General features: G+C 44.0%; 1 protein-coding gene across 46 annotated transcripts in view; it reads right to left on the bottom strand.

Annotated features, from left to right (window-relative positions):
• The window catches only part of TCF7L2 (transcription factor 7 like 2), a 325,847-nt gene that overhangs the window by 198,133 nt on the left and 107,786 nt on the right, over positions 1–19,928 (bottom strand). For 34 of the 46 annotated variants that reach the window (XM_082267896.1, XM_082267941.1, XM_082267897.1 and 31 more), the window contains exon 4: positions 8,312–8,368. The exons of the other annotated variants lie outside the window; for them this stretch is intronic. In XM_082267896.1, the coding sequence (XP_082124022.1) occupies positions 8,312–8,368 (57 nt within the window). The remainder of the gene's footprint in view (positions 1–8,311; positions 8,369–19,928) is intronic. 46 annotated transcript variants of the gene reach the window in all.

The raw sequence follows: 19,928 nt of genomic DNA, 5'->3' as shown, positions 1-19,928 counted from the left end.
AGGTCTATTGTTTCTGCTGGGGGTCTTTTTGTCTCTGGAAGGTATCTATTTTTGCAGGGAGAGGTCAATTGTTACTGGAGAGGGAACTATTATTGCTGGGGTGGGTTTTATGTTGCTGGGGGGGGGGGGGATCAACTGTTGAGATAGGGGTCCACTGTACCTGGCTGCTGGAAGATCTATTGATACTGTCTGCAGGGAGATCCATTGTTTCTGTCAGTGTTATTTTGTTGCGGTCCATTGTTGCTGTGGGATCTATTGTTACTGGGGGGGTCTATTGTTGTTGGCTGCAGTGGATCTATTTTACAGATTTTTTTTGTTATCATTAATAAATTCCGTACAAATGACTCCTTGGTTCTCTATGCTGTAGAAGGGGCAGTACTGGGAGGTTGGTAGGGTATGGAACCAAGGAACGGTGCTCGGAGGTGGGTAGGGGGCGGAGACAAGGGGTAGCTCCGAAAGGGGGAGTTCCTGCACCTATTCTCTGAGAAAAAAGCCCTGCTTACATCATAACGTGCATTTCAATGTAACACACCGCAATGCACTGCAGATGTGCATGGTGCAGCAATAAAATGCAATGTTAGGCTGGGTTCATATACATGCGAATTGGATGCATCCAATATGCATGACAGGCGAGTGACACTGGCAGGCTATAGACACTGCTATGATGAGGGATGAAGGGGGCTAAGAACACCGCTATGAAGGGGGATGAAGGGGGCTATAGACACTGCTATGAAGGGGAGTGAAGGGGGGCTAAGGACACTGCTATAAAGGGGAGTGAAGGGGGCTAAGAACACTGCTATGAAGGGGGATGAAGGGGGCTAAGAACACTGCTATGAAGGGGGATGAAGGGGGCTACAGACATTGCTATGACGGGAGTAAAGGGGGCTAAGAACACTGCTATGAAGGGGAGTGAAGGGGGTAGAACACTGCTATGAAGGGGGGTGAAGGGGGCTAAGGACACTGCTATAAAGGGGAGTGAAGGGGGCTATTGACAATGCTATGATGGGGGGTGAAGGGGGCCAAGAACACTGCTATGAACGGGGGTGAAAGGGGCTAGGGACACCGCTATGAAGGGAAATGAAGGGGGTAGGACACTGCTATGAAGGGGGTGAAGGGGGCTAGGGACACCGCTATGAAGGGAAATGAAGGGGGTAGGACATTGCTATGAACGGGGGTGAAGGGGGCTACAGACACTGCTATGAACAGGGGTGAAGGGGGCTAAGAACACTGCTATGAAGGGGGGGTGAAGGGGGCTACAGACACTGCTATGAACAGGGGTGAAGGGGGCTAAGAACACTGCTATGAAGGGGGGGTGAAGGGGGCTACAGACACTGCTATGAAGGGAAATGAAGGGGGCTACGGACAGTGCTATGAAGGGGGGTGAAGGGGGCTAAGAACACTGCTATGAAGGGGGGGGAAGGGGGCTAAGAACACTGCTATGAAGGGGGTGAAGGAGGGTAAGGACACGGCTATGAAGGGGGAAGGGGGGGGTAAAGGGGACTAAGAACACTGCTTTGAAGGGGGGGGGGTAAAGGGGGCTAAGAACACTGCAATGAAGGGGGCTATAGACACTGCTATGAAGGGGAGTGAAGGGGGGCTAAGGACACTGCTATGACGGGGGTAAAGGGGGCTAGGAACATTGCTATGAAGGGAAGTGAAGGGGTCTATAGACACTGCTATGAAGGGGGATGAAGGGGGCTATAGACACTGCTATAAAGGGGTTGAAGGGGGCTATAGACACTGCTATGAAGGGGGATGAAGGGGGCTATAGACACTGCTATGAAGGGGGGTGAAGGGGGCTACAGACACTGCTATGAAGGGGGGTGAAGGAGGCTATGGACACTGCTATGAAGGGGGATGAAGGGGGCTATAGACACTGCTATAAAGGGGTTGAAGGGGGCTATAGACACTGCTATGAAGGGGGATGAAGGGGGCTATAGACACTGCTATGAAGGGGGATGAAGGGGGCTATAGACACTGCTATGAAGGGGGATGAAGGGGGCTATAGACACTGCTATGAAGGGGGGTGAAGGAGGCTATGGACACTGCTATGAAGGGGGGTGAAGGGGGCTATAGACACTGCTATGAAGGGGGATGAAGGGGGCTATAGACACTGCTATGAAGGGGGATGAAGGGGGCTATAGACACTGCTATGAAGGGGGATGAAGGGGGCTATAGACACTGCTATGAAGGGGGATGAAGGGGGCTATAGACACTGCTATGAAGGGGGGTGAAGGGGGCTACAGACACTGCTATGAAGGGGGGTGAAGGAGGCTATGGACACTGCTATGAAGGGGGGTGAAGGAGGCTATGGACACTGCTATGAAGGATGAGGGGTAGGTTTGCTAAAAAAAAAGGGGGTACTACTGTGACAGGAGAGGGGGAGATGTGATGTAAAGTGGGGAAACTGTGATGTGTGGTGGAACTTTGACCTAAAGGGGGCCTGTGATCTGTGATGTGGTGGGGAAACTATAACACAAAAGGAGGGATTAAGATATAAAGAGGGTGTAGTGTGATGTAAAGAGAGGGGGCTGTGTTTTTTGGGCAAACTTTGACGTGAAGGGGGGACTGAGGGCACTGATGTAAAGGAGGGGGCTGTGATGTAAATATGGAGGGCTGTGATGTGAAGGATCTGAGCCGTCACACAAACATGAGATTCTGACCTCCGCTGGAAGAAAACTTTACTGACCGGACCTCTATGCATTGTAATTCAATATCCCCGCTCTATCGGATTTTGGTGGTTTGGTTTTGATCTAATTACATAAAAAAAAAAAAAGAAAGAAAACAAACTTTTTGCAAAGTAACTTTCTACAATTAGCTTACAGTAAAAGCTACAAACTTTCCAGGCAGTCACCGTCTGGAGTGTCTTTGTATTTTGTACCCGGCTGTAAAATCTTGCTCATCCTAAAAGCACCAACCTTTCATTTCTGTGTATTTTTTAGATTGCTCTGATAAATGAAATGCGGTTTATTCGAGGTTATCGGGAGCAAAAGTCGCCTGATGAGTGATTGTTGATGATATATTTGTTATAAAAGCTAAGCTGCTTATAAAAACAAACATTTATCCATTGTTACAATGTATTATGTTGTCTTATTTCTACACAAAGTATGGCAGATACAGGAGTACACAACATACTACAGCACATACTACAGAGACCCCAAACAATAAACAGCAATGAACACAAAGAATGGATGAAAAAGGAATAAAACAAACATAGGCTTTCTTTTTTTCACATTAAAGGGTCACTCCACCTGAAACTGATAAAAATGTTTTTAATGATGCTGAAGATTTGAGCCACTTAACAGTTTATTTTATATACTGTAATCTCTACAATGAGATCCCTGCGCCAGATTCCTGGGTCTGCACACCTGCTGTGCCCATTATGAGATGTTCCCACCATCCCTGCACAGAATTCCCAGGTCTTCCCATTATTAGGGATCACCATCATACCTGAGTTGGGTTCCTAGGTTGGCACACCTGCTATGCTATGCCCACAACAAGAGGTTTGTACCATCCCTATGCGGAGTTCCCAGGTCGTAAACCTTCTGTGCCCATTATTAGGTTCCTAGGTCTTTACACCTGCTTTGTCCATTATGAGGGGCTTCCACCATCCTTAGGCTGAGCTCCTGGGTCTACACACCTGCTGTGCCCATTATGAGACGTTCCCACCATCCCTGCACAGAATTCCCAGGTCTTCCCATTATTAGGGATCACCATCATACCTGAGTTGGGTTCCTAGGTTGGCACACCTGCTATGCTATGCCCACAACAAGAGGTTTGTACCATCCCTATGCGGAGTTCCCAGGTCGTAAACCTTCTGTGCCCATTATTAGGTTCCTAGGTCTTTACACCTGCTTTTGTCCATTATGAGGGGTGCCCACCATCCTTAGGCTGAGTTCCTGGGTCTACACACCTGCTGTGCCCATTATGAGGGGTTCCCACCATCCCTGTACTGACTTCCCAGGTCTACACATCTGTTGACCATTATCCCTGCACATAGTTCCACGTTCTGTACACCTGCTGTGCCAACTATGAAGGGCTCCCACCATCTCTGTGCTAAATCCCTGAGTCTTAATACCTGCTCTTGTCCATTATGAGGATTCTCACCATCTCTGCGCTGAATTCCTGGGTCTGCACACTTGTTGTCCCCATATCAGGGGTTCCCACTATTTCTACACATAGCCCCCACGTTTGTACACCTACTGTGCCCATTAGAAGTGGCTCCCACCAGTGGCGTAGCGTGGGTTGTCAGCACCCGGGGCAAGGCAAGTAATTTGCGCCCCCTAATCCGTGAGATTTTAGCACTCAAGTCTCTTCCTCTAGATTAGTTAAAGAAACCCTTACCCCCTAAGCACATGTATTGTATGAAAATACTGATGTAATTAAAGTAAAATGCATCTAAATACAAGTTTGAATGACCAGCGTGCCCCCTTCAATGCAGAGTGACCAGCGTGCCCCCTTTCAATGCAGAGTGACCAGCATGCCCCCTTTCAATGCAGAGTGACCAGCGTGCCCCCTTTCAATGCAGAGTGACCAGCCATAGGGCGGCCACGCTGGACATCTCCCAGCCTAAAGATGGCGGCAGCCGCAGACAGTGTGTGAACTGTCTATGTCAGAGTCAGACAGACAGAGTGACACTGCGGATGCGCCCCCCTAGATGTTGCGCCCGGTGCGGCCGGCCCCCCCTGCACCCCCCACGCTACGCCACTGGCTCCCACCATCCTGTGTGGAATTCCCAGGATTGTACACCTGTTGTGCCTTATTTGAAGGGTTCCTACCATTCCTTACACACCTAAAGCACCCATTATGAGGGGTTCCCACCATCCATGCTGGAGTTCATTTGTTTTATAATATGGAGAATGTAACAGGAGAAGCTGGAGTGCAGACACAGCCAGGGAGATCTTTCCACCAATTTACATAAAGTCCAGCTGATGTTCCAGCCTACCAGACTTCAGACTTTTGGTTGGAATGACCCTTTAAGGTGGCACTAGTCAAAGCTCTCTGGCTTGTAGAAATGTTCAATTTCAATGACATCAAATGCATGCAAGACATTTTGCTAAAATTAGGAAATAATGACCTCCTTCTTTTTTTCATTTAGGTGTTTATCTGCCCATTAGTACCAGTATAGCAGGTTGTGGGCATGAAAGGCACCCAGTATTTACTTCAGTGGTTTCAAACCTATTGGGGTAAGGCTCATACATAAAAGCCTTAAACAGACATTACCACCATATATACATCCTACATCTCCTGAAGAAGCTGGTTGGTAATCCATGAAACGTGTTGAGAATATTCTCATCCTAACTACTGAAATCAACATTTATTAGAAAAATAAGAACATTTGCACATTTCTAGTGCAGTGGTGATCTACAGCAATACGTATGAATGCAACTTATTGATTATATTTGAATTGGCTCGTTTCCATTGGGATCTTTGCAAATTTGTTTTATATGTTTTAATGGCCCCTGTGTAAGTAATAAACAAATATTTTTAATATATGGTTTTATTTGGAACATTCATGTAGCATCTTCAATAAAATCTGTTCTAGTTATGAAAGTTCTTTCGCTTGCCATCTCTGTTCAGACATTATCTAGGGAAGCCTTTCTCAGCCTTCTTACCCCAGCAGAACCCTTGAAATACTTTTGAGATATTGGGAAAGCCCTGCTAAAACCAATTCATTGGTGGGTCAGTGAGAAAAATGTTTCTTACATTGGTGGTCAGTAGGAAGAACGCCACCCTTATAAACAGCTGAAAACGTCAATGGTGACATGCAGCTGGCTTTGTCAAGTGGCGTTGGCCCTAGAAATACAAAGGCCCCATCAAATGGAAGGCCAATCAACCACAGCTCAAGGAAACCCTAGTAATCATTGAAGGGACTCCCGGTGTCCAATGAACCCTGGCTCAGAATGGCTGATCTAAGATCTAGGGTCACCATCTACAGTAAATGATATGGGCATGAGTTTGCGGACATCGGCCTTTATCCAATTCCAAAAACCATGGGCATTAATATGGAGTCTGTCCTTTCTTTGCAGCTACAACATCCTCCACTCTTCTAGGAAGGTGCCCATTTGCGAGGACAGGTACTGGTGTTGGATGAGAAGGCCTGACTCATGACCAACATTCCAGATCATCCCAAAGATGTTTAGTTGGGTTGAGGTCAGGGCTCTGTGCAGGACACTCAGGCTCCTCCACACCAAACTCTTTAAACCATGTGTTTATAGAGCAAGCTTTGTGAACAGTGGCACAGACATGCTGGAACAGAAAAAAGCCTTCACCAAATTATTACCACAAGGCTGGAACTGGCCAATAGTCTAAAATGTATTTGTATGTTGTACCCTTCATGGAAACACCTTTACTAAATAATTTGGAGGGGTGCCAATGTGCTTTTGACACTAAAGTCACTCCTGGATTAAGATGCCGGTTTATTGATGACATATTTATGTAAATCTTGGTGCCTGTGCTCACAAATGTCTGACGTGTATAAGTCCCTGCTGGAGCCTCTCACCTTGTGACATGCTAAAAAATACCATTATGCATACTGACCATTGCGGGGGGAAGAGGGGACTGAGTAAAAACTTTCTCCTGCCTGCAGCAGACTGATGACGTCATCTCAGCCTAGGCTAAGTCACTAACTGGAACTTAACAGATTATAAATGTTAAAGATTGGAGAATTTTTGGTCCAGTTTTGATATTTTTGGTCAGCTTCTTAACCTGCCTAAGGATGCTTTAAGGCAGGCATGTCCAACCTGCGGCCCCGAACCGCAGGCAATGCGGCCCACTGCCCCCTGACAATTTTTTTTTTTTCTAAGGGGAGGAAGGAAGTTGGGTCGGGGGCACGGTCACAGCAGCTTCCAACTAACAGTAGGCAGAGGCTGCCTCAGAGGGGAGGGGAGCATGTGCAGTGTTTCTGACTCCTACCACCATGACCGCTTCAAATCACTGAAGTGGCCATGGTGGTGAGAGTGTTCCTTTATTATCTCTCAGAAGAAGTAAACCTCTGTATACTGATTCCATTTCATTTGATCATCCTCTAGTTGTTTTAAATTAGTGCGGGGGGCGCGGCGGCGCGGGAAGGGCGCGCCAGCATTTTATTACTTACTGTATATACCTTAATTATAGTATATATTTTATATGCGGCCCAAGAAAATTTCTCTACACTCAATGTGGCCCAGAGAAGCCAAAAGGTTGGACACCCATGCTTTAAGGCATAGTAGGGTATCAAATCCACCATGATCCCCCACCATAACCTAGTCTTGCAAATGTTACCAATACTGGGTTGCCATCATCTACTATGGTGGACAAATAAATACAGAATCTTAGATTCCACTTAATACAACAGGAAAGCAGAACATTTTAGTGCCAAATTTGATATTTTTGGCCAGCTCCTTAACCTGCCTGGGGCTGCTTTAGTGCATGGTCCCAGCCATGACCCAGTCTTGCAAATTTTACCAATACTGGGTTGCCGTCATCTACTAAGGTGGACAAATACATACAGAATCTTAGATTCCACTTAATACAACAGGAAAGCAGAACATTTTGGTGCCAAATTTGATATTTTTGGCCAGCTCCTTAACCTGCCTGGGGCTGCTTTAGAGCATGGTCCCAACCATGACCCAGTCTTGCAAATTTTACCAATACCGGGTTGCCATCATCTACTATGGTGGACAAATAAATACAGAATCTTAGATTCCACTTAATACAACAGGAAAGCAGAACATTCTAATGCCAAATTTGATATTTTTGGCCAGCTCCTTAACCTGCCTGGGGCTGCTTTAGCGCATGGTCCCAACCATGACCCAGTCTTGAAAGTTTCTCCAGTACTGAGCTGCCATCATCTACAATGGTGGACAAATGAATATAGAATCCAGGAGCAAGTGAGCCCAATCAAGGAGCCAGCAGGCAATTTTATAGAACAAGTAATCACCTCTGGGCTTGTGTACTCACTGGCAACCTGGCTCCTAGCATTTGCCCAACCCTGGAGTAAAGGTGCAGACAGGGATGGAGAAAGTTCTTTTTTGAAAAAGACAACGAGGGCTCTTCAGAATGACATATAGAGATATTATTAGTACGCTTTGAAAAAAGCATGCGGGATTATAACATCACTTGACTTTGCCATAAAAATAAAACCACCGCTTTGCGTCCGGTCATACACCCAATATGCGGTACCTCATGCACACACGCAGGCACTCTGTGATCACAGTCATTTGTTTATAAGCAATAGCAGAGTCCAGGGAGCAGATAAAGGTTAGCTACAGAGCAAACATCGACTTCGATTACTTCCCATAGCAACAAGCCTATTCAGAATATGTCCTACCTGCATCAAAGGACTGCAACAAGAGGCTAAATGGAGGTCTAGCGGCACATTCACGCACTAAGATGAAGAAGAGACTGGCATCAGCAAGTGAATGCAACGCTTACATTACATGCACAATTAAAAGCAATTTACACTCAATCCCCTTATCTTATACAGCTAAACCCGAAACAAAAGAATAAATAAATAAATAAATAAATAAATAAATAAATAAATAAATAAAAATAAAAGAGAAAAGAACATGAGAAACAAAAAGAAAAAAAGAAAAGGAAAAAGGGGGAGGGGGGGGGGGTTCAAGCAAAAAAAAGCAGAATGCAATTAAGCAATCATTAATTTACTTGGGGGTTACCGTCATTGAAAGGGGGGCTAGGACCGTCATCTTGAGTACAAGAGATCGAGGACTAGTGATGGAGGGAGGGGCAGGGGCGTTGGATGGATTATCTTTGGTACCATACTCAAGTTCAAAGTAAAGACAAACATAAAAGTTAACAACGGAAACATAACAAACGAAACAAACAAAACAAAAAAAGGAATGAGCTGAACGTTTGGTGACACCTTGAATTCTCAGAGGAGAGCAAAAAACGATGGACAACAAGCTTGGGTCACTCATAGCTACAACCTCACAATGACAGCTTGACTAAACCTCTATCCAAAACCTGCTGGGCTACTTGGAAAATCAAACAAAAGTGTTGGCTTGAAAATGTAAAGTACCATAAAATGATCTGTGTATCGAGATCCAAAAATGTCCAATCAGATTGTATCAAAATATTTTTTGCCTTTGAAATAAACATTCTTTTTTTGATGCATTGCCAGGTCTCCCTAATATTACAGCCTGAAAAAAAATGGGGCTATAAATCCTCCCCCATTCCATAAATGAGGTCCAATGCCGTAAAAAGATATGCAACTAGGTGGATATTGTGGTGGCAAATACCATGGTGGACGATGCCACGTGGGATCATTCACAGTCAATAGCAATTCAATACTGCCAGTCGCCAAAAAAAGATTATAAGTATTGATGAGCTTGGGTTCGCTTCCCACCAAGGCTGATCTCTAATTTTTACGGAACACACTATAAGGGAAATACAACTTACGGCCAAAAGCCTGTAACACTTTTGGCCATATAGATAGACAGGATGGTCAGGTGTCCACAAATTTATGGTCATAAAGTACATATCAACAATAATTAAATGGAATTTATTTTATGCTTTAATAATTTAACGGAATGAGTAGTGACTTTGTACATAATTTATTAGGATCTGTACTAAAAAGGTGGTATAAATATAATTTTTAGTCAAGTAAATCAAGTCAAGTCAATTATACAAAGCAAGTAGGCAGCTCCTGCTGTGCTTTCTTTAGATAACCCCTAGTGCTCTGGGAATCCAGTATCATGTACCAAAATTTGGTAATATTTTTGGGGTGTTCTTTGAAAATGCCTAGGTTTTTAATAGTCTTAGGCTAGCCCTAGAACCCCATTGGAAAACAATGACTTGCCAGGAGGGACTGAAGAAAACGAGGCAGTTTGGAGTAGCTGTAGCCTGGCAGCCCCTGGGCTTCTCTGTGGAAACAGCTGATCAGTTGGGGTTCCGAGAGGACTATATCAAGCCATGGGGGGGATGGGGGGGGGGAGCGTAGAGAGGTTTTCCATCATCTCCCTGAAATTGGAAAACTTTTTTAAAGAAAACATTTTTTGGTTGTGGATCTGGACTAAAAATAATTAAAAAAATATAAAAAAAAAAGTAAAAAAATATACAAAAATAAATACGAAATAAAATGAACCCAAAGTCATAATCATTTTACTTCCCCATGACTGATTAATGATATCCTTTTAAGCACCTTACCTGATTAGTTGTTTCAACAGAGCAACCCAGTGGCTATTGGGCTACAGGTACTCCAAGCTGTCACACTATCTTCAGGTCAACTTGCCAAGTCATTTGTCTTCCAATGGGATTCTTAAGCTAGACTAGCACACACTACTAGGCAGTGGTGTATTTTGGTTTTGTGCTGCCCTAGGCAAGACTAAAATTGGGCGCCCCCCCCCCCCTCCCCCTCCTACGTAAATTTGCCCCACTCCTTTTTTAACGGATGTGGCTCCCCCCAAAATTGAAGGACTACAAGTCCCAGCATTAACCCCTGAGATCTCACGAGAGGGGAGAGAGGGGGGATGAGAGAGAGAGGGGGAGTGAGTGAGAGAGAGAGAGAGGGGGGATGAGAGAGAGAGGGGGGATGAGAGAGCGAGAGGGGGGGATGAGAGAGAGGGGGGTGAGAGAGAGAGGGGGGTGAGTGAGAGAGAGAGGGGGAGTGAGTGAGAGAGAGGGGGGGGATGAGAGAGCGAGAGGGGGGATGAGAGAGAGGGGGGATGAGAGAGAGAGGGGGGGATGAGAGAGAGAGGGTGAGTGAGTGAGAGAGAGCGAGTGGGGGGATGAGAGAGAGAGAGAGAGAGGGGGGGGTGAGAGAGAGAGAGAGAGAGAGGGGGGATGAGAGAGAGGGGGGGTGAGAGAGAGAGAGGGGGGGTGAGAGAGAGAGAGGAGGGTGAGAGAGAGAGAGAGGAGGGTGAGAGAGAGAGGGGAGTGTGAGAGAGAGGAGATAAGAGCAAAAGAGAAGGGGGTGAGAGAAAGGAAAGGAGGGAATGAGAGAGGCGGCTCTAGCAACCAGTGGCCAGAGAGAGGGGGGTGAGAGAGAGAGAGAGAGAGAGAGGAGGGGTGAGAGAGAGGAGGATGAAAGAGAGAGAGAGAGGAGGGGGGTGTGAGAGAGTGGGGGGATGAGAGCGATAGAGAGGGGGGGTGAGAGAGAGGGGGGAATGAGAGAGGCAGCTCTAGCAACAAGTGGCCAATAGAGTCTCAGGTGGAGGGGGGCGGCTTTTTTGCTGCCCCCCTGCAAAGTGCTGCCCTAGGCCTGGGCCTTGTTGGCCTAGGCCAAAATATAGCACTGCTGCTAGGTAAGAAAAAAAAAAACTAAAAGCCCAGATCGGAGCTATTCTATTGTGTTCTGACAGGGCGATGCCAAAACACTCCGGACAACGCTCTCTGCCAATTGATCGGGAGCCGATCGGCAGACCTTTTTCGGTCATGCCCCTTCGACAGAGGTTGGCTTCTGACAGACTGGCTGTAGTACACACAGGCCGAACCGGCTGATGCCCCTGAAAATTTGTCCCGTGTGTACTAGGCTTTAGTGACACAACTCTTAGTGAAGACCCATGTGGTTTCAAATAATGCCCATAGACAGGACACTTTATCAAATTCACTTGTCCTTGGGGGTGTCTGGCTTGTCACATAAAAGAGTTTGTGTCTGAATTGCACTCCCTACAGTGCTTGAACAATGAACTGCACTCCCTACAGTGCTCTAACAATGTAAATAGTGGGTTGTTAAACTACCATGGATAGTGTTGTGTGGGATCAAAGTTGGAAGTTCAGGAGCCACCAGTGCTCCATTAACATCCATGGATATTTCACTGCTGAAGCTGGCCATACATTATACAATTTTCCTATTTAATTTTCCTTTAGATTAAGACTCCATTCACACCAGCGCGACTTGTCAGGCGACTTGTCAGCCTGACAAGTCGCGCTCTCTCGCGGTCCATTGACTGCTACAGGACCTGTTCTAATAGGAGCGACACAAGTCGCTCCGACTTAGAAAAAGGGTCCTGTACTACTTCGGGGCGACCTCGGAGCGACTTGCATAGACTTTCATTATGTGAAGTCCGTGCAAGTCGCTCCGAAGTCGTGGTGCATGGGAATGCACAAGTCGCCCCCGAAGTAGTACAGAGTCGTGCCGCCCCAGTGTGAACCAAGTCTTAGGTTTTTATTAATAGCTTTAAACCCAACTGAAGGCACTTCTATAACTGTGACGTGGCACTCCTATTTCTCTTATACCTCCACTATATCTTCCAAAGTACATCTAGAGGTCCCTTTGTGTTGGACAGCTGCCCAACCAAAGCCATTGCCCTTTCACATCATAGAATAATTCTGCACCATGAATCCAAAATGTGTTTGGCTCCAGTACCTGCTACCTTCACCTTCCTAAACTGGCAGTGGCAACCCATGTCCACTGGCTGCTGAACTGGACCAACTGCTGGAGAAATCCAACTCATCCACTTCTGTAATAAGAAGCTTCTCCAAAATACTAAAGCTGGCCATACATTAATAGGTTTTCAAACAAACTTTAGTACAAAAATTCTCATCAGTACATTTGGTGATTTGACAAAAGTCATTAGAAAGCCCTTTGAATTGAATATTCAGTTTTGGACTGAACAAACACCACATCACTGTTAGAAATGTGTTTGTTCAAGAAAAAAAATTCCATTCTGCTCTTTCGAATTTTCTTGTCACTGTGTTCAGAAAAGTACGTAGACCCCACTAATCAGTAGAAAATTGAACAAACATTCCTAAAACTAAAATTTTTTATCAAAATGTTACTAGTGCATGGCTAGCTTTTCTCCACCCTCTCTATAGGTTGATCTGCAGATGTGTCCCTTGAAGAAGCCCCTTCAACCAGCACTTTTATGTGGCCATTGATAGCCAAAAGCATCAAAAGTCACCAACATTCCAGTACTGTGTACCCCTTTAAAGGCATACCTTCAGATATAGAGCAGCTATAACTTCAAATATGGAGCTATATCTTTAGCTATGGAGCTATTCCTTTAGATATAGAGCTATACCTTCATATATAGAGCTATACCTTGAAATATGAAGCTATACCCCTCAGATATAGAGAAGCTATACCTTCAGATATGGAGCTATACATTCATATATAGAGCTATACCTTCAGATATGGAGCTATAACTTCAGATATGGAGCAGCTATACCTTCAGATATAGAGCTATACCTTCAGATATAGAGCTATACCTTCAGATATAGAGCGTATATATACCTTTAGACATAAAGCTCTACCTTCAGATATGGAGCTATACCTTCAGATATGGAGCTATACATTCATATATAGAGCTATACCTTCAGATATGGAGCTATACCTTCAGATATGGAGCAGCTATACCTTCAGATATAGAGCTATACCTTGAAATATGAAGCTATACCTTCAGATATAGAGCTATACCTTCAGATATAGAGCGTATATATACCTTTAGACATAAAGCTCTACCTTCAGATATGGAGCAGCTATACCTTCAGATATGGAGCTATACATTCATATATAGAGCTATACCTTCAGATATGGAGCTATACCTTCAGATATAGAGCTATACATTCATATATAGAGCTATACCTTCAGATATGGAGCTATACCTTCAGATATGGAGCAGCTATACCTTCAGATATAGAGCTATACCTTGAAATATGAAGCTATACCTTCAGATATAGAGCTATACCTTCAGATATAGAGCGTATATATACCTTCAGACATAAAGCTCTACCTTCAGATATGGAGCTATACATTCATATATAGAGCTATACCTTCAGATATGGAACTATACCTTCAAATATAGAGCTATACCTTCAAATATAGAGCTATACCTTCAGATATAGAGCTATACCTTGAAATATGAAGTTATACCCCTCAGATATAGAGAAGCTATACCTTCAGATATGGAGCTATACCTTCAGATATAGAGCTATACCTTCAGATATAGAGCGTATATATACCTTCAGACATAGAGCTCTACCTTCAGATATGGAGCAGCTATACCTTCAGATATGGAGCTATACATTCAGATATAGAGCTATACCTTGAAATATGAAGCTATACCCCTCAGATATAGAGAAGCTATACCTTCAGATATGGAGCTATGCCTTCAGATATAGAGCGTATATATACCTTCAGACATAGAGCTATACCTTCAGATATGGAGCTATACATTCATATATAGAGCTATACCTTCAGATATGGAGCTATACCTTCAGATATGGAGCTATACATTCAGATATGGAGCTATACTTTCAGATATGGAGCTATACATTCATATATAGAGCTATACCTTCAGATATGGAGCTATACCTTCAGATATGGAGCTATACCTTCAGATATAGAGCTATACATTCAGATATAGAGCTTTACCTTCAGATATGATGCTATACTTTCAGACCACTATCTTATATTTATGCACAGCTTATTAAAAACCTATGGCAGTTTTAAAGTATAAGGCTCCATTTACACTTGTGCGACGTTTCATGTAACTTTGGACATCAAAGTCGCATGACAAGTTGTTCCCCGTGTTTTCCAATGATAACCATTCATATATGTGCGACTTAAAGTTGCAGTGACTTCAAAGTAGTCCATGCATTACTTTGGGTCTGACTTTCATGCAACTTGAAGGCCAAAGACTTCAACGTTAACCCTCAAAGTTGCATGAAAGTCGTACCTGAATATTATACAATGCAACGGTTATCCATTATCACTGGTCAAAGCCAAAGTCGTATCCAAGTCGCACCCATCCAAAGTTGCACTCCAAAGTCGACACAACTTTGGAGTCATACTAGTGTTAATGGAGCCTAAAAGCTAGTCTAAAGGACCAGGAGATACCTGTACGTACCCTTATTTATTATCCAAAGTGCCAGCAATATGCAAACATCAACTTTCAGCACCTAAGTCAAGAGGCAAGGGAGTAAAACAGTTGAAAAGCTACATTTGATGGCCAATATGCTTTTCAGGAGATACATATCGGCACCTCTAGAGGGCCATACACACTATAAGATTTTCTGAAGACTCTTTCCTTCAGATTTACCTTTTCTATGTAGTGCAAGGGCCTGCCAGATTGCATACAAATTGAAAGTGTTTAGGTTTGACCTCATATTATATGGTTTTGGTAAATCTAAAGGAAAAAGTCTTCAGAAAATCTTATAGTGTGTATGGCCCATAGGTATCCCAGGCAAGCTTATTTTAGACCTGCTACTAGCACCAACAGAGCTAACAAACGGCAAGAAAATACGACTCAGCACATCAGACACAGGAAACTCTGCATTTATTTCAGTGATACAAACGGTTTCGGGGTAATCACCATCAACCTCAGCAAAAGTAAAACCCTTCTACAAATCCTTGGCACGGCAGTGGGAACTGCTCACATTACCTAAGCGGATAAGGTTGACATTCGGTGTTTTATGGCAGCACATTGTCTACAGTATGGGGAATGCATGATTACTATTGTCTATCTCATTTTACTTAAGATGCCAGTGTAATTAAAGCAAGCTTGTGTTTGCTCCTTAAATAAGTCTACTTTCCTTCTGCCCTCTTGGATATCATTATTAAACCCTGAAGGACTACACAACCTCCAACACTGCCCACACAATTAGGATTGTTTTTCCATTTTGATCATCCTTATCGATAACAACCATGAACTAAAACATTATCAAACAATCAGATTTTTTTTTAAAAATGTTTAAACAGGAAACTTTGTAAACATTTTGCAACGTCGTCAGGCCCCTTATCTTTGCTCTCGGACAGCCACACAGATACATGTGTGAACATGTAAGAGCTTTGGACATGATACCGTTCCCGGAGCCAATGTCCCCAGAAACAGACCTTTCAGTTTGGAATGGCTGCTGGGTGCTTGAATCTCACAATGTCTTCTTGTATCTTTCAGAGACTCCAGTTGCAAAATATTTCCACCAGTATACCCAGTCTCACCCAACTAATGTGGCCTTTATAAACCCCAGTGATGACATCGATCTTCCCCAATGGATTCTTCCTAAAGTAGAATAAACCCACCATTGGTGACTCCAGTTGGGGGAGGTGACACCTTTTGTGGGAAATCTCACCATTTTTGTAGGGGAGCACAGACAGGAACCACTGGGGGAAACCCCACTATTGTGGGAGGGGCAGAGACACACACTACTTGGGGCAAACCTCACTATTGTGGGAGGGGCAGAGACACACACTACTTGGGGCAAACCTCACTATTGTGGGAGGGGCAGAGACACACACTACTTGGGGGAAACCTCACCATTGTGGGGTGGGAGGGGCAGAGACACAAAACACTGGAGGAAATCCCCCCCCCCCAATGTGGGAGGGACAGAAACACAAGCTACTAGGGGGGTAATCTCCTCATTGTGGGATGAGCAGAGACACAAAATATTAGGGGGAAATCTCCCTATTGTGGGAGAAGCAGAAACACAAGCTACTGGGGGAAAATGTCCCCATTGTGGGAGGGGCAAAAACACAAATTGCTGGGGACTAATCTCCCTATTGTGAAAGGGGCAGAGACACAAGCTACTGCAGTAAAATCTCACCATCATGGGAGGGGCAGAGACACAAACTACTTGGGGGAAACCTCACCATTGTGGGAGGGGCAGAGACACAATCTACTAGAGAAAATCTCACAATTGTGGGAGGGGCAGAGACAAACTACTGGAGGAAATCTCATCATTGTGGGAGGGGAAGAGACACAAACTACTGTAGGAAATCTCACCATTGTGGGAGGGGCAGAGACATAAACTACTTGGGGAAAACCTCACCATTGTGGGAGGGGCAGAGACACAAACTAATGGGAAAAGCTTACCATTGTGGGAGGAGCAGAGACACATTCTACTGGAGAAAATCTCACAATTGTGGGAGGGGCAGAGACACAAACTACTGAAGGAATCTCACCATTGTGGGAGGGGCAGAGACACAAACTACTGCAGGGAATCTCACCATTGTGGGAGGGGCAGAGACACAAACTATTGTAGGTAATCTCACCATTGTGGGAGGGGCAGAGACACAAACTATTGTAGGTAATCTCACCATTGTGGGAGGGGCAGAGACACAAACTACTGCAGGGAATCTCACCATTGTGGGAGGGGCAGAGACACAAACTATTGTAGGTAATCTCACCATTGTGGGAGGGGCAGAGACACAAACTACTGCAGGAAATCTCACCATTGTGGGAAGGGCAGAGACACAAACTACAGCAGGAAAATTCTGACTTTCCAGATTCCTCTACAGACATTCCATGTGAACCAAACATCAAACCTTAAAATAGGAGGATGGTGGGGTAAGGAGGGACAGAGGTATTGGGGGCCACAAAGACAGTCCCTCTAAAACACGGTGAAGGCAAAAATTAAGAAGACATACAACGGTGTGGATCCAGACAAAATGGCTCCAAGGACAGTCTGCCTTGCTCTGCAGAGGCGCTCCGGGGGGTGTAGTTGGGAAGGGCGGGGGGGTTGGATAGGAACAGAAATCCAATTTGAGGAATTATGGTGTCTTCATACTGTTCTGAGTAAAGACAGGCCCTTTTGTCCCTGGAACAGGCCCAGAGGAAACTGATTCTGGTTGTTACAGAGAAACAGCGTACGTGAAACAAGAGTTCAAACTTGATTAACTGGTGTTGGAATTATACTGGGGCAGTTCCAGAAAGAGTATAATAGTCAAAATTAAGAACACATGGCCCCTTTCCCTGCAAAGCAGAGGGACGCCGAATTCACAGGAACATAAAATAGGGCTCCGTAGACCACAAAAAAAAAAAGAAACTAATAACGCCACGCAACAAACAAACACAACAATGAGCACACAGCCCTGTGATTGATAAAACCTTGGAAGGTCTGGATAGCGTCTCACAAAGACGTCTCATTGTTATTTATGCTGCAGAAAAAAACCTGCGTCAAGGATGTGTGAATGTAAAACACAATTGTTAGAGTCACCCTAAAATGTGTATTATAATCTACGCAGCAACAATGTATCAACGTGACATACACCCCCCCACCAACCCCACCCCACCTGCCTACCACCAGATGTATATGAGACTATAAGAGAGATCCAAGTATAAGGTCCCTGTAATTGTATTTATAGAATTCAAGACATCTGATTGTTCTTACTTTAGGTGGTATCTAACACAAGATTCCATGGGGGAGGACTTCATAAAATCATCCTCCACATCCAGATGTATGTTATATCTATTGATATTTGTGTTCTGCATTATGGAACATTTCACATTACACAATCAGCCCCCATTGTGACATCACTGCCATCAAAATACATGTTAGGGAGGTCACCGGTTCAAATCCCAACCAGGACAATATCTGCATGGAGTTTGTATGTTCTCCCTCTACCTGTGTGGGTTTCCTTCCAAACTCCAAAGACATGCTGGTAAGTTATTTGGCTCCTGTCCAAATTGGCCCCAGTATGTGTAAGTATGTGTATCAGATAAGGACCATAGAGTGTAAGCTATTGAGGGAAGGAAATTTTGCACAATATGTAAAGCACTGCATGAATTGTCAGCACTATATAATACCTGGAATAAATAAATAAGAGTGACACTGAATAAGGCATTCATCTGCAAACAGATAACTGTAAGAGTTCTGGAAGTTTTGTATAAGTTTACAGGAGCGACACATCACCGCTCTCCAGATATAAGTTATATTATACAGAAGTGACATCACCGCTCTCCAGATATAAGTTATATTATACAGAAGTGACATCACCGCTCTCCAGATATGAGTTATAAAATACAGGAGTGACATCACCGCTCTCCAGATATGAGTTATATAATACAGGAGTGACATCACTGCTCTTCAGATATGTTATATTATACAGGAGTGACATCACCGCTCTCCAGATATGTTATATAATACAGGAGTGACATCACCACTCTCCAGATATGTAAATAATACAGGAGTGACATCACCGCTCTCCAGATATGTAAATAATACAGGAGTGACATCACCGCTCTCCAGATATGTAAATAATACAGGAGTGACATCACCGCTCTCCAGATATAAGTTATATTATACAGGAGTGACATCACCACTCTCCAGATATAAGTTATATTATACAGAAGTGACATCACCGCTCTCCAGATATAAGTTATATTATACAGAAGTGACATCACCGCTCTCCAGATATAAGTTATATTATACAGAAGTGACATCACCGCTCTCCAGATATGAGTTATATAATACAGGAGTGACATCACCGCTCTCCAGATATGTTATATTATACAGGAGTGACATCACCACTCTCCAGATATGTTAAATAATACAGGAGTGACATCACCGCTCTCCAGATATGTTATATAATACAGGAGTGACATCACCACTCTCCAGATATGTTATATTATACAGGAGTGACATCACCACTCTCCAGATATGAGTTATATAATACAGGAGTGACATCACCGCTCTCCAGATATATGTTATATAATACAAGAGTGACATCACCGCTCTCCAGATATATGTTATATTATACAAGAGTGACATCACCGCTCTCCAGATATGTTATATTATACAGGAGTGACATCACCGCTCTCCAGATATAAGTTATATTATACACATCTGTATATCATTAGGACAGTATACTATAAGACTTCTAAAGTGATAAAGTGTATCCAGAAATGAACACATGCCACGCCGTAGAGCAGTCACTGTATCATAGAGTAGTTTATGCACATTGTAACACTTACATAAAGTATCATTTATCACTTAGATACACACTATGTGAATGACACTGTGTACTCTGCAAGTGCAGTTAGTCCAGAGCTTAGTAAATAAGGTAAATCTTCACTTTGCAAAGAATACCCAATCACGTGCAAGGAAAAAAAACATATGCATTTTTGCTTGCATACGATTGGACGATGGAAGTCAGCAGAGCTTCTACACATTTAGGCCTCTTGCACATTGTAGCTTAAAAAAGCTCAGTACAGCTTTTTTTTCTGAGCTAAAATACAGCCCATTGCCCATTCACTGTAATGTGCCTGTGC

Source organism: Pelophylax lessonae (genome assembly GCF_965119305.1).
Source record: "Pelophylax lessonae genome assembly, chromosome: 9".
NCBI lineage: Eukaryota > Metazoa > Chordata > Amphibia > Anura > Ranidae > Pelophylax > Pelophylax lessonae.
This window is presented reverse-complemented; position numbering and strand designations above follow the sequence as displayed.